Source organism: Toxotes jaculatrix, chromosome 11 (genome assembly GCF_017976425.1).
Source record: "Toxotes jaculatrix isolate fToxJac2 chromosome 11, fToxJac2.pri, whole genome shotgun sequence".
Taxonomy (NCBI): domain Eukaryota; kingdom Metazoa; phylum Chordata; class Actinopteri; family Toxotidae; genus Toxotes; species Toxotes jaculatrix.
Genome location: NC_054404.1, coordinates 22,831,969 through 22,847,327, shown reverse-complemented (window position 1 = coordinate 22,847,327; position 15,359 = coordinate 22,831,969). Strand labels below are relative to the sequence as shown.

Sequence of the window (15,359 nt, the reverse complement as noted above, 5' to 3'; positions counted from 1 at the left end):
TTCAAACCAGAAACCACATTTATGTTGACCCCAAGGTTAACTCCCTGCCTGTAAACCACAGTGAAGGGAAGGAAGCTATTAGCTCCAGCTGTGGCGGAGGATAGGTTAGGATCCCTGTCGGAATCTGACACGAGCCCGTGCCTTCATTTAACTACTCAAACAAGACATCCAGTGCTGCTGCCCTGTTGTCACACTGCATCTTTTCATAACATCCTCTGTGCGTGGAAACTGTGCCACAATCCAGAGACGAAGCTAAACCCCGACAATGAATTCTCAGCACCCCTAGGCCACCAGTGTGCCCTCAACTGATAAAGATCTACCCACAATATTGCATGACATCATTTAATCAACCAATCAATCAATTTAATAAATTACTCAATAACCAATTTCGGAATACATTATTTTCTAGATAAATGCACAAACCACTACCTTCGTTTTGTGCAAACCCCTCTAAAACAAAACCTACGTTGCCGACAACCACGGTCTGGAGCTGTAGTCTGGACTGGGATCCACTCAGTACCCCCTGGAGCAAAAGTTGTCATGTCATATTTTCTGCACATTCTCCATCCAAAGTGTCCCTTCTGGAGTTGTTATTATGTAATACTAAAACATTGACAGATGACTGTAAATTCAAATCGAACTCATCCAACGGGGCTCCAGATGAGTTCTCAGAAAGGGCTGTTACGTAAAAAGTCCGCGCAGCCGTCCAGACAGTACCAGACAGAGCTGTGACTGAGGGATGCTGCTGGCATCAACACACGCATGCACTGCCAAGGGGAGTGGTGATGAGTGGGATGTGTGTGTGTGTGTGTGTGTGTGTGTGTTGGGGGGTTTAAAAGGGTGGCAGGACAGGACAGGGCTGTTGGGGGGTGGTGTGGTGGTGGGGTAGGGGGACATAGAGGCAGCTGTCAGGTCCGTTAAGCAGCGCAGCCCATTGGCAGGCCCCCAGTAATTAGTGTTGGGTAAACTCATTTATGGCCCAAATGGGTCGGGCAGGGCCGGGACCAGTATGCGTGGTGGGTGACCTCTGACCCGTTGACACAGGATACAATAGGGTTACGGTCACACTCACTATCTGGACCCTATTACTCTCCATTACTCACATTACTCACCCCTCACTGGGCCGTGGCACTGGCGGAGGCAGGGCGGGGGACACCGGCCATACAATGAAAGAACGACTACCCCCTCGTCTCCCCCAGCTCTCTCACCCTTCTGAAGCGCCAACCAGGCCTGATCTGGGGTCAGAGCTTGCACTGATATTATAGCTGCTAAGGTCAGAGCCTCTCTCGCCTAATGTGGGGCAGATGTCCCCCCTAAACACACACACATACAAACACACACACACAAACACACACACACACACACACACACACACACACACACACACACACACACACACACACACACACACACACACACACACACACACACACATGCACACACTCATACACACACAGTCATATCTCTGACCAAACGGAGTCACCCTCCTCTGTCCTGATCTGTGCCTCCCCCCTCACTCCGCCTCTCATCATTAGCAGCATGCTGGGCCTCCGCTGCCGTTTGGGTAACCTCATCAGCTGGCTGTATTATCTAAGGGCCTGTGTGGCAGGGTCACACAAACTCACTGAGTCCTCAGTGGGAACCCAGCCCCACACACACACACACACACACACACACACGCACACAAATCACAGATATGAAGAAACGCATCTACACACATTCACAACACTCTCTCATGCGTGCAAACACACACTCAGAAGCACAGACATGGGCAGCAGCAGCAACAACAACAACAACACACACACACACAAAGTGTGAGAGCCCCTGCTGGGAGTTGAGTCCAACAGTACCAACATTGTTAGCTCCAAATCAACACTCTGACCGCACAGGGAGCACCACGCTTTCCCAAGACCACCACCAACACACTGCTGCTGTCGAGACTGTCACCATTCTCTGATCCCAACTCAGCACACACCAACACCATCTTCTACAGGACAGGACAGGACAGGACAGGACAGGACAGGACAGGACAGGACAGGACAGGACAGGACAGGACAGGACAGGAAGCCTCTCTACATGTATTTACAGGTGGCTTTCCAAGGTACAGTATCATGCACAACTAGGGCCAAGGCTTGATTACGAACTAGGCAGTGTGGGTGACTTTCCACTAGCCCCAGACCCCCTAAAAACCCCATATTTATCCTGTATCGCTTGGATCTGCATCATTTGTTGCCAATTAATTTTCTGTCAATCGATCCAGTACTCTAGAGTACTGGTTGGTTTCTGGGTGACTGGTAAAATAATGAAACATCTATGTATTTTGGGGGATGATAGGGGCCCAACAGCAAATGTTTGTCCTGGGCCCTCTAGGAGGTAAATCCGGCTGTGACTGCGGGATGTACCTGAATCCATGATTACTTTTGTAAACAAGAGATTTCAGTTTTTGATTTTTAATACATTTACGTTTAAAATTAAATCAGCGACACTGTAAATAGTGCAAAGATATGGCTGTGCTTTACATCATGAATGACAAACCAGTTCATTTGTGTGCTTTCATGCACCTGATGACCCCTAACAATGATAATATCAAACAGTCACGCTGTAGAGAGGCCTCAGATAAAACCTACTATCAACTGATAGTTATTTCAGTTAGCAAACCATGAGTGTGGGAAATACAATCATCCATCCATTTTCTATGTCATGCTTATTGCTTATCTGTTAACCTGACCTGCATGTCAGTGTACTATCAGAGGAGAGCAGAGGAAACCCTTGCACACTGCACACATGAGGATTCAAACCCAGGACCTCTAAGCTGACAGTCCACAGGGCTAAATACTGCACCACCAGCCTCCAACAGAGTTTAGTAAAGAGTATATCAAAAAAATATAATGTCAATCAGTGCAGATAATAATATATTAGAAAAGGTAAACACAACTGCAACTTAAAGGCACATAACATGTAGTTAAAGATTTTATTTCCACCAAATGTTGCTCTGTTGTATGTGTGAGCTACCTGTCTGCAGCAACTCAGCAAGAAAACCGGACATTTTAACATCTCTGTAACCGAATGAAGCTGATTATAATACTCTCACCTGCTCCGCTTCCTTCAGCTGCTGGCTACTGCAGCAGCTCTGACCAAGACTTCATTACCCACAGAAAAAGAATTCAAAAATATAATACATTTGGACAACAGAGAATTTTTCTCCAACAGTGAGGCCTGTGGACTATCCTGAGAGACAAGGACACTTTCTGGAAAGACAAAGCACAAATGAAAGTGAATTTACCTCCACTGTTTGGGGGTTTGAGGACTGTTACACCGTGGAGATATATATCAAAATCTGGGCCAATGAAAGCAGAACTGTCTGCATGGCTGGATACTACCAGGGCTGACGTATAAAGCCTTTTATTTTGTTTTGGATGAAGTAGCCATTGAATGCCTCCTGATATTTGGTAATGACCAAATCTATATCCTCTTCCTACGCAGTGATGGAGGAAACTTTTTTTTTGTTTGTTTTTGCTTGATACATAATAAATGACCTTTATTTGATTGATGGACTCCTCCAACTATGTTTGTGTTCCCAATCACATCCTATAATAATTACATGCCATATATTTGCCAGATGTAAAAGCTGTGATGGCCTGATGATTTAAAATGGTGTGATTCAATTTTATTTTATTTTGTTTTTAGAATTAGAAGTCTTCTAATAAGACACAAACACAAAAAGTAAGTCAGTATTTATCTTTTAGTATTTATTCTCTCACCCTCAGACCAATTACACATTAATGCAGGAGAGCAGCCCAAATCCCCACTCTGGGAATGTGGAGGCATTTGGCTCTGGACTCCAGGGGCGGTTTAGCTTTGCCATGTCAACCCCCTCCTCACCCTCTCCAACCCTCTCCTCCCCACCCTACCTCCCGTCAGAAAGAGGGTTGTTAATTTGTTGCGCTTGACCCCAGGCTTTGTGTCTGACGTGTATCTAGTTTGTAAAAAGTGCTTTTATCTGCTTTCTAAATATGTCTGAGCTCAAAGGGTTATGATGCTTTTATATCGGTCAGGGAGGGAGACAATGGCCAAAGGGTGCAAGTGCTGATCCCCGCTGACACACAGACACACACACACACACACCTCTCTCTCTCTCTCTCTCTCTCTCTCTCTCTCTCTCTCTCTCTCTCTCTCTTTCACTCCCAGCCTCCTCGCCCTCGCTCCCTCTAGCCCTTTCTTATACACCGATATGCATGGGCAAACATATGCATGCACACAAACATGCACTTTCTCTCTGTCACAAATTCACACTGCTATGCATGAACACACACACACACACACATACACACACATACACAGACACACACGCCTGGACCCAGTTCTCCCATCCCCACCCCCCCTGTGGCCCTTTTGGCTTCTGTTTGTGTCTCCTGTGTGTAGGGTCACCAGGACATTCCTCAGCCGGCCCCTCGGCTCTGTTCAGCCGCCTGGAACAGACCGGGGATCCAACACAACCGTCCCCACTGGACACACACACACCCCAGACGCAACAACACGCTAATGCTAGCTAGCTGATTCTAAAATCCTGTTTGGTCTCAATGGTACCTTGATAACAACAATAACATGTTCCTGTAAGTGGAGTAAAAATACATCTGTTAGAGAAAGTTTGTGTAGTTTGGCTGAACAGCAGCTACTGATGCCACAAGTGACATTTACAGGATAATATTACTGTAAATGCTGAAACATAGTGTGACTGCACAACCACGTCCCCTAGAAATTATGTTTCTATATAACAACAACAAATACATTTTGTAGGAAATGTAAACGTGATCTTATGTTTTCTTAAGCTCCTTCTGCAAATTGTTGTGACTCAGAGTTAAGTCTTCCTGTTAGGTGACCTCTTGCGGATGAGGTAATTATTACAGGAGCAAAGGAGGAAGTCAGGTGATGCTGTATAGAGTGACAAAATCCACATATGGAGGAGGGTGGGGTGGGTGGACGCATCAACAAATCACAGGACTTCAACACGCTCAGGTCGCCGTTCGTTTGCCATTTGAAACTACTTATAACCACATAACCAATGACTTCTTCTGCCTAAATCTAACCAAACCACTATTTCTAGTTTGATACTGGATTCAAATTCAATAAAATGCTGTCGAAGCCCAAACCTAGCGGTGAACTCCTGAAGACTCTGAACCCATCTATCAGGACTTTTTCACAAACAGCCTGGGAGTCTTTACTGCATCAGCATATTCACATCATGATGCCTTCAATTTTTGTTATAGCTATTATGTTTTACACCTCTCTTATTATTATCTTTATTGTTTTTCATGTTAAATGTTCATACTTTTTAAAACCCTGTGTTCATTTAATTTTTTTTGTTTTGCATTTTTGAAGATGTCATCTACCCATCTTCGATATTTTTACTTGATAACACAAAACAGAAATGAATCAGTTATTAAATAAATCAGTAATATTATGCCATTAACTAGATGATGGCTAAGTGGACACTTTGATGGACTGATGGATGAATGTCTCCTAATTAATGGATACCAAGAGATGACTTGTTAAAAACATTGTGGCCGTGCTAAGACCTTCATCAGGAGGTGACACACTTCACTGCACTGAGCTATTTCCCCTTGAGGACCAGAGGACAGCAAAACTATGTGGAATTACTCCTTTTGAACAAGCAATTCAATTCATAGAGGCTATAGCAGGATTTTGTTCAAGAAAAAAAACAAAACAAAAAAAAACAAAGACCATTTCTAACCCTGAAAACAGCCTTTTTAAACCAATCCACAATAATTCTGTGACATTTTGGTGTGAATCAGTGAAAGGAGGTCTCTGTGACAAGTGTCTGTATAGTCGGGGTCGGCAAGGAGCGCGACTGACAAGTTTTAAATTGGGATCCACTAGAAGCAGAGCTTCAGTGATCACAGAGCTTTCTGCTGCTCAAAATGTGGTGGGAGTGACGCTCATTAGGATAATGTGCTGTATGAATAACACTGCCGCCGGTGCACATCACACACTCCCACGCTGTTAATGCTCCGCGGTGCCTGGATCAATCTGCACACGGAGACCTTAACACTGTGGGTACGGCGATTTGTGTTTTTAAAAATCCAAATGTAAAACCTGCCTCGACTAAATAGAGGTATTCTAAAAAATAAATAAATAAACAAATCTCAGAAAATTAATGCACAGCAAAGTTGATCATTCAATAACCGTTAACACCTTTATCTCTAACTCTGGGCTCTGAAAAACTTATAATATCACAATAAATACATGTGCTTTTACAAAAATGTGTTATTTAAATCAAATTATAATAAAATACGTTAAAACATTTAACATACTGAGTAGAAACATATTCATGCTAATATTGTGATAAGAGCTGCAGCTGACGATTATCTTTATTCTTACTTAGTCCATTCATCAGATGGACTGTTTATCCTTCTGAGGGTTGTGGGTGATGGAGTCAATCCCAGCTGACACTGGGTGAGAGGCAGCGTACACCCTGGACAGGTGGCCAGGCTATCACAGGGCAACAGTGCTCACCACTGCACCACGTTGCCACCTCATTCTCCCTTAATCTGTCCATCAGTTTTACGATTAATGATTATCATGGAGTCCAAAACATGTCAGTCAAAAGCACAAAGTAAATTTACTGTGATAAACAGACACAGCAAATGTTTACCATTTATCTGCTGATGATGATTTTCTCTTAAATTGCTAATCAATTAATCTTTAAGACCCTAATATTAGTACTAATCTCAGCTATATTACCCAGCTCCCACAGTAAGAAAAAAAAAATCCTCAGCAGATTAACAAATCACAAAATACATCTCTACCACATGTTGTTCTGCAAATATTGTTGGGAAACAGACTTGGACAGTTGTGTGTCTGCAGTTCTGTTTGTCTAACATCAGGCAGAGTGTGTCTTGCAAAGCGAATACATGAAAACACTCTTCCTTGGTAAACCTGAGACCTGAGAACACCTGTATGAGGCCAGCGTGTAATGAGAGGTCTTTATGTGCTGTGTGTATGTGTGTGTGTTTGTGGTGTGAATCTGTGTGTGTGCGTGTGCTGGAAGTTTTTCTCTGTGTGTGTTTATGTGTGCAGCGTGTCTGCAAAGGTGTGTCTCTCTTCAAGGGAATGTCTGCCTGTAATGTGTGTCCCCATGAAGCTATCTATGTGAGTAAGGAATGTAAGGTGTGTGTGTGTGTGTGAGAGTGTGTGTGTGTGTGTGTGTGTAATGAAGGGGTTCAGAGGGAGCTGTGATTATTCTCGCCTCCTGCGGTGCGGGTCCTCTGGCTCTGTGGGCCCCAGGGAAAGCGCCCTGTATTTAGCGTGTGGGAACGCACATTCTGCCCCCTTATCGCTGCATTGTTGCAGCCTCGCTCTTTTCTTCTCTTTTTTTAACTAATTGAATTCTTGACTCCTGAGCCACAGGGACGGCTCGGGAGAGACCAAAGAGAAAGACGTGAATTTCGGGTTTTTTCTTGCGGTTGAGTGGGGCAGAGCAGTGGGGGTGAAATTGGAGTGTGTGAGGTTGGGTGGTGGCGGCGGTGGGGGTGCAGTCAGAGAGGGCCGGCTCTGGCTGGCTGGGTGGCTGCTGTGGCGTCACCCTGTACTTTCATACCGGAGGTCAGAGGTCATCCTCCCCCGGCGGTGGTGAGAAAGTGGCGAATTGGGGACGGTTTATCCAACAATCATGTTCTCCTTTTGGAAACTTTCAAAAGCGCTTTTGGCCCCTGCAACATCTTTGTAGTTGTGCTTGAGGAATTCTAGACAAAACAATTCTAACCCCCTCCCTGTTCTCACCTCTCTTCAGGGTAGCTTCTCCCTTCACTGGCTTCTGCCTAGCCCCAGCCCCAGCCCCCCACTTCTCTACACTAGTGGTCAGTGTAGCGTACCCCCGACGCCAAACCCCACCCCAGCTCCAAGTCAGGATACCCACCTAGTCTGGCAGGAAATTGGCATCAGGCAACATGCAGACATTACTGGCTCTGTGCTACTTGGCATGAGCGGTCATCACAGTCAGGTTAACAGCAAAATTCCTGGTTTCTTATTGTGAAAAGGTTTTCAGTGTTTAGTGTGGACAGGGCTGTAACGCCGCTGGCTTCTTCTGTCTCTTAAAGTGATGACTTCTTACCGTACATTAATGCTCATTTTGAATTTATACAGACATGACAAGGCTGTTACACCAAGGGTCACAATGTTTGTGCTAAATTTGGCTCCTGGTGTCTGAGGGAGGCTGTGTCAAGGGTTCGGCATGTTTCAAAAGAACTAATTTGTAACTTCAAATTGGGATTTTTACTGAGGATCTGTGGCTGTTTTCTTAAGTCGTCGTTTCCAAAAAAGGAGCTTTAAAAGTTGGTACCAACAAGTTCCACAGACTTTTCTGAACTTTTTCTAGACGTGCCTTGGAAGCAGGCTCGCAGGTTATGGCATAGACTACACTGTAGCTGATGTGCATCTGGACTAAAATGTAACTACATGTCGGGGCTATGGTGTCGATGGTCCACATACCATCTCCTCCTGCGAGGCTGTCGCCTTTTTTTTCTCAGTAACAGAAGGCAAAGCTGTTATTTCAGAGCAAGTTAAGTAAATTCAAGTTCACCCCATCGACTAACCTTCAACTGTACCATGTTGCAAGTGACTGATGTAAACACGGTTTCATGGTGTCTAGTCACTAGACACGTAGGGTACGTAAGACTGCCCCCTAGCATTGCAGTGGTGCTACGTCAGTCAACTAAAAAAGTCAACGCTAAAATATAAATCAAAGTCACGCCACACACACATCTGTGGTGGTTCCACCATAACTTCAGCCACAATCTATGCTGTAACTCCTCAATCCAACTTCAGTCAATTAGAGAACTGCAGTAATGCTAAACTTTGCACCGCTCGTACTAATTTGCCACCGGCTCAGTAACTATCACCCTAAGGGTCACTGCACCATGGAAAAACTGTTTCCATTTGCTCCACATGATATGACTATGTTCTATGTTTATATTCTACCTAAGTGAAAATCTGTACTGAAAATAAATAGTGAATTTGTAATGAAAATACTTAAACACCTTCAATTTAACTTTACTCTGCACCACACTACAGTTATCAGACATACGTTATAGTTAGTATTTACTTCACAGATTAGGTTTAACATAAAAACATGGCCAGTTTGTAAAATAAGTGGTACTATTATAAACTCCTCACATATATATATAAGGGAGTTTAAATTGTCTTACATGTTAATGTAAGACAATTTAGTAATAAATCATCAACAACAACACTTTAAATCCTTTTTGCTGGTAATAGATTTACTTGAGAACAAGTTTGACTGCAGGATTTTTCTTGTAATGTGTATGAGCATTTTTCCATGATTGTTTACTTACTGTAAACAATACTTTAGTGTAAACTATTTCTTATGCACAAGAGATGATAATTGATAGTTGAGTCAGAGTCATATACACACAGGTATGAATAATCAGATTTCCTTATTAACGTTCATGTAAAAATACTCATGACCTGCTGTTTGCTACTTAGCATGAGGAACCATCAAAGCTGCATTAACATGCAAAAACCTGCTTCTGTGTCATTGTGATGAAAAATACTGCACCATTCCTCAGTGAAAAATTCATCTCCACCACTGTTATACCTGCACCATGGATGCAGACTGGCTATTGGGAAGAAAAAAAGCTAATGAGAGATCTTCCAGCCCAAACCCAAACTTCATGTCCACAGAAGATCACTATGAGCTGGACATGCAACCAGCCAAGCGTTGAGCTCAAAGCCAGCCTGGTCCGAGAAACCTTATCAGCCGTGACCTGCCGCTCCACATCTGCAGCTGCCCAGCCCACACTTCAACCTGTTGGGTCTTGTTTGAACGCGAGCAGAGTCTTCAGGAAACACCTTAGTCAACTATTAGCTAACCACCTGCCCCACTTCCTATTGCCTGGACCCGCACAAACAAGGTATACAGCAGTCAGAGTAAGCTAGAGACACAGAGGAGAGAATTAGAGCGATAAACAAGCAGGAGACTCATCGCTAATAGAATCTACTGTAAATTCTTATGGAGTCTCAAATATTAGCAGGCATGAACCAATAAAGGCCAGGTAAACAGGGGCAGTGGTTTACTGTAACGGCTCACACGGTGAATTCCATTTGTGTCCATGTTCACTGAACGACTTCCATCAGTACAATAACCCAGTCATGTCATACTCACCACCCTGCTCCGGTTTCTCCTGTTATTCTACCGTCCCTACCAGCACTGAAAAAGCAGGTAAGCCAAGTAAAGAACCTTGGCAAGGTGTCTGACAGCACCATGAGGGATATATCATCCATCAGGTCCACCTGTATTGATGTGGAGAGTTGGCTGAGAGTAGTGGAGCGGTCAGGAGCTGCCAGGAAAGTTTAAAGCATGGCTGTGCCTTCGAGGCATTCTGCCATGAGGCCTTGGAGATAAAAGTAAGTACTCCCCTCTGGTGATGGTTGGTGCTGTCTGGGAGACTGAGCAGCATCACATTCTATGGGAACAACAACCAGCGGCAACTGCCACTCAGATCCTAGGAAAAGGAATTCAATAGTCAGCTGACCTGAAGGTGACCACAGCTGAAATACAGGTGGACACTGAGACAAGATGCATGCAGTGGAAGCCTAGTCAGTGCTGGACTGAAGCAAACCGGTGGGAGAGGTGACTCATGGCGGAGTGGGGTTGAGATCTTCCCAGACTGATGCTACTAAGGAGAAGCAGATCAGCAGTGAGTGGGAGAGGTCATCCAGGATGCTGGCAGTGGGGCGCAGGGGCTACCTGGTCATGGTGGGACAATGTGCTGGAGTAGACATGAGTAGTGACATGGGCTGAGCTGTGGAAAGCTGAGCCCCACTGGATCAAGGAAGGTGTACAACATGCTCCCCAGCCTGTCAATTCTGGCCAACTGTGCTCCAAACATGGAACCCCAGAGCACATCCTGAGATGCTCCCATAAGGCACTAGGAAAGGTGACAATATTTCTGGTGCCATGGTCAAGTCCTAAAGGCTACTGCAGAAACTATTCCTGTGAGAGTTGGCTGAGGCCACGTTCCTCAGGGCAAGGGAACAGCCAGGACCCTCAGCTAGGATATCTGCAGGAATCTTGGCCTCTGCAAAGAACTCAACCTCTGCAAGGAACTCAGCATCTTGAGTCCAGATTTCAATCTCATGTCTGAGTTCTCAATTTCATTTTAAACTAAAAGACAGAAATGCAATGATTGCTTTTTTTATCTTTTAATTTTACCTTACAAGGTAAAATTAAGAGATTGTGGTGGAAGGAACCACTGAAAACCATGTACAGTAGAAGATTTACCCACAGAGGGACAAAAACAGACAGATAACAGTGTGAGAAAAACCTGTCTGACCTTATTTTACCCCTGCTGCCTCCTGTAGTGCCTCGTCATATTTCACTGACCCTGTCCAATATGAGCTCCATCAGAGTGTGAGCACACAATACGGTGTGGAAAAAGGAACACAAGAGAGAAAAGCAAACTGAATTGGGGGGGGGGGGGGGGGGGGGGGAAGAAGCCAAGGTCCACGGGCACGGATGGGATCGATATCTTTTCCGAGGAGGCAGGGAGAGTGAACGGGGACGGCCGTCCTGCACTAGCCTTGGCATTTCACTGCAGCCACAATAATCCTCACTAACAGACCTTGAGATGATATCCAGTGGAACAACAGAAACAAAGAGATGGAAACAGAGGTGGGATGAGACGTGTGTGTACAGTATGTGTGAGATGGATTGAGTAGTTTACAGATTATCAGGTCTGCGCAAACTGATTTTCCACGAGTTGGTTGTTGATATACTTTTCGTAATCACTTGTCGGGCATCAACTGTCAGAAACAGGTGCTTCTAACTTTTAATGGGGTGCTCCACCAAGTTCACTTATCAGAATCAGAGGAGTACAGCTCAGCCTGTGAAAACAGCTGTATAATGTCTCCTGTGGCTGTGGACGAGTTCCTGAAAATAACTCTAGCCTGTGTAAGAACTAGAAGGAAAGGTTTGAGAGTGAAGCAGGGACAGTTGCATTGCTAACACAAGCTGCTTCTCTCCTGTTCTGTGGAGGCAGCCACTCTGTCCCTCGCTCACTCTGAACTAACATTTAAACATCTCACAAAATCTGTCAAAGTGGCACTACGCACAAGCAAACGCCACAAACTGTTAAAGAGAGTGAATTACGACGTCTGTCTTGGGTCGCACATCTGGGAAGAGAATCAGCCTCCTGACCTGAAACCACCGCAGCTGGAGACCATGGTTCAACTAATGAAGGCTTTTGGGACAATGTAAGGATCAGCACTGTGTCTAAATTTGGCTGATGACAATTTTAAAATACATTTGTAGACAGTTATTCAGCAATATGTCAAAAATGGTCAATCCAAAATGTTTGTTATAGGCAGTGACATTCTCTTCTACACTGATTTTAATATCATTCAGTCATGAACTGAGCTGTCATCGTGCAGCTGGACAGTTATATGGCACGTGATTTACATCCACAGCCATGCTGATTCTTATACGGGTGGAAGGTTAATGAGTGTGGAGGTTCAGGTGTCCAGCATTTGTTTGTTTACCTTAAAGTATTTTAGTTGTCCAACCATAACCATACAGGGCCATACATGGATATTGGCAGATGATGTAAATAGTTGTAAACTGAACAAAACGACATGTCATAAAGACAACATGGACAATCCTGCGAGAAGATTATTTCTTGGAGTATTGGAAAGAAAATTTTAGCCGTTTTGCAGAGGTTTACATTATTTCCATTATATTATATTTTCATGCAGATAAGTAAATCATGCTTGTGCATTTAATGGTACAAGTGTCTTCTACCATTCAGGCCATTAACCATGGTTCTGTGGTGTTTACTTGAGAAGCTGCTGGGCATTAAATAGAGGTACAAAGCTTCTGAAAGAGGTGAAGGTGTGTATGGTGCAGATTGGGCTGTGTGCTGCTTTAGGGGCTGCACATGTGTGCACATACACACACTGTGTCTGCAAACATAAACTTCAGAGTGAAACTGATACTGTCTGAAACACTAATAACATTTACAGACCATTCACAGGAAGTGTAACATGAATATTGATTACCGATCGGTAGAAAATTGTCTAATCAACCAAAAATTTCATGACCCCTCCTGCAGTACCTCCGCGGACCCCCTGTTGAAGACCTCTGCTCTATGACTTTTAGACGGACTTTTGCTGAAACAACTGAGGTGAAAAAAGGTGACAAAAACTCTGTTTTCCTCTGAGGAACCAGCTGGAGTGGTGAGTTACTCGGTGTGCAGAGCAGAAGTGGGTTTAATATGTATATCAGTGAGTTGACACCTGGTTTCCAGAGGAGTTTTAATTAACCAGGCCGCTGGTCAGTGAGAGGTAGGGAGCAGGTTTCCATTATGAGGGGGCAGCAGGCTGAGGCACGGTCTGCTATTTCAGCCAGCAAATTGGAGAATTAATGATGTGGATAATCTGCCTGTTCCTCTCAGATCTGAGAGACACTCTCAGAGGCCTGGACCAGACAGACGAGGCCACCACGCATGTATGCTTATAGTCTGGATTTCGTATTTCCTTGTGGGCAACGGCTACAAGTTTTAAACAGAAAAGTGGATATTTTATCTGCTCCTCGCTTATTTACAGGGCTTAAGGATCAGACTATGACCGGACTAAGACTGGAATCATAGTAATTCTGTCCATACTGGACCACTCAGCAGCACACACTCAGAGTCACTGCAGGAAGTAGCATGTCCTGTGGAGGTGGACGGGCGCTAGTGCATCTGACTTTAATGTGGGACACCAGAGTTTGTGTCCCATCACAACCCAGTGGCTGTCAGATGTTCTGGTTTATCCTGCTATGAGACAGGATTTTACAACTCACAGCGAACGCATCCTTTGCGTAAGCAAAGAAATTAGTTTTAAAATGTTCACACTGAAAGTTACGGAAACGTCTAACACAACCTGAGGTTTTTCAGAAATGTTCTGCCTGGTCACAGGCCAGCTTGTTTTTTTTTTCTGATCATGTTCTGCAACTGCAAAAACAAACTCCTGACATAAACTATTCTGAACAATTTTTAACTCCGTGAATACAAAACAGCTGTCCTTGTCTGACAGGATAATGGTATAAAAGTACTGTAGGCAGACCAGACAAAGATGCCACTGACTTAACTGAATCAACAGAAACCCTGCTGAGACCATTCTCTCACAAAACTGCAGTGAAACAGAGGAATATTTAACCAAAGCAGTACCCGGCTATGCAAAAACCAAAGGAGCTACCATTAACTACTGTACTGTGTAATAAATCCTGAAGCTGTATACAGAGCAGGCATTTAGTGAGATGGGAACCCCCCCCCCGCACACCCACACACACCCGACCTCGGACCTGTGATGTTTCCACTCTGCAGCCAGATGGACGATCACCTGTCCTCTCTGCTGGACTAGCAGGTGATGAAGTCAGGATCCTGTTACAGTGCTCTGCATCTGTCTGCCTGCATGTCTTCAGTGCTGTGAGCGAGGGTGTGTGAGTGTGTCTTATTAAGTGTCTGAGTGTAAACATGGCTGAGAAATCAAAGGCTCTTCTAAAGCACCACTACAAAGAATTAGGTTCCGCTCTCTGAAGCCCACCTCAGTCAGCCCCTTTATGGATATTCCAGCCTTTACTATTTCCTATAAATGTTAACTCAGTCCCTCTGATTTGTACAAAGTCTTATTAGTCTTATTAAAATACAAATTAAAGCACTGTGGGAAATGAGTGTGTGTGCGATGCAACTAAGAGTGATTCTGAGCAAATGCGTACCTCATTGTGGGACTAATGGCAACAGACCACACTCTGTCATACATGGGAATTGTGACTCTGGGGCAGGAGGAAGCCAAAGTCCAGATCTAGAGAAATAAAAGTCCCAAGTAAGCACAATTTATAACACGTGTATAGACAGACATACAATGATATGTCCGTGTCACATAGTGCTGAAACATCAGCGAAGCTTATGATGAATTGAATCTTAAGTGAAATATAACATGGTTAATGTTTACAGCATTGACTATAATGTGGATTATAAACACCACTGGCTCTGTGCATCACATTAGTAAATCTGAATTGTAGAGGTGTTCTGACCCGGGCTGTTCTGTCCCTGGATCCACTGATGATGAGTCCATCTTTAGAGTCCAGGCAGTTGACTTCCTGGTTGTGACCCGATAACTCCACCGACATGTCACTCGTCCTACTGTGGACCAGGATCTTGCCGTCACTGACAGACAAAGGGGAGTCATTTTTAGGACTAACCTCATCTTAATATACTTTATCTTAATGTAGACAGAACTGTGCACTAAAAGCAAAGTCAGGATTGTTTCATTAATAATGCCAT

The 15,359-nt window shown here is 44.3% G+C and overlaps 1 protein-coding gene across 2 annotated transcripts in view; it reads right to left on the bottom strand.

The window, feature by feature from the left end:
* The window catches only part of fbxw4 (F-box and WD repeat domain containing 4), a 38,434-nt gene that overhangs the window by 17,959 nt on the left and 5,116 nt on the right, over positions 1 to 15,359 (bottom strand). For both annotated transcript variants that reach the window (XR_005894899.1, XM_041049884.1), the window contains exons 4-5: positions 15,110 to 15,242; positions 14,792 to 14,877 (exon numbers count right to left, since the gene is read on the bottom strand). Coding sequence is in view for 1 of the 2 variants with exons in the window: in XM_041049884.1 (XP_040905818.1) it covers positions 14,792 to 14,877; positions 15,110 to 15,242 (219 nt within the window). In the remaining variant the exon portion in view is untranslated. The remainder of the gene's footprint in view (positions 1 to 14,791; positions 14,878 to 15,109; positions 15,243 to 15,359) is intronic.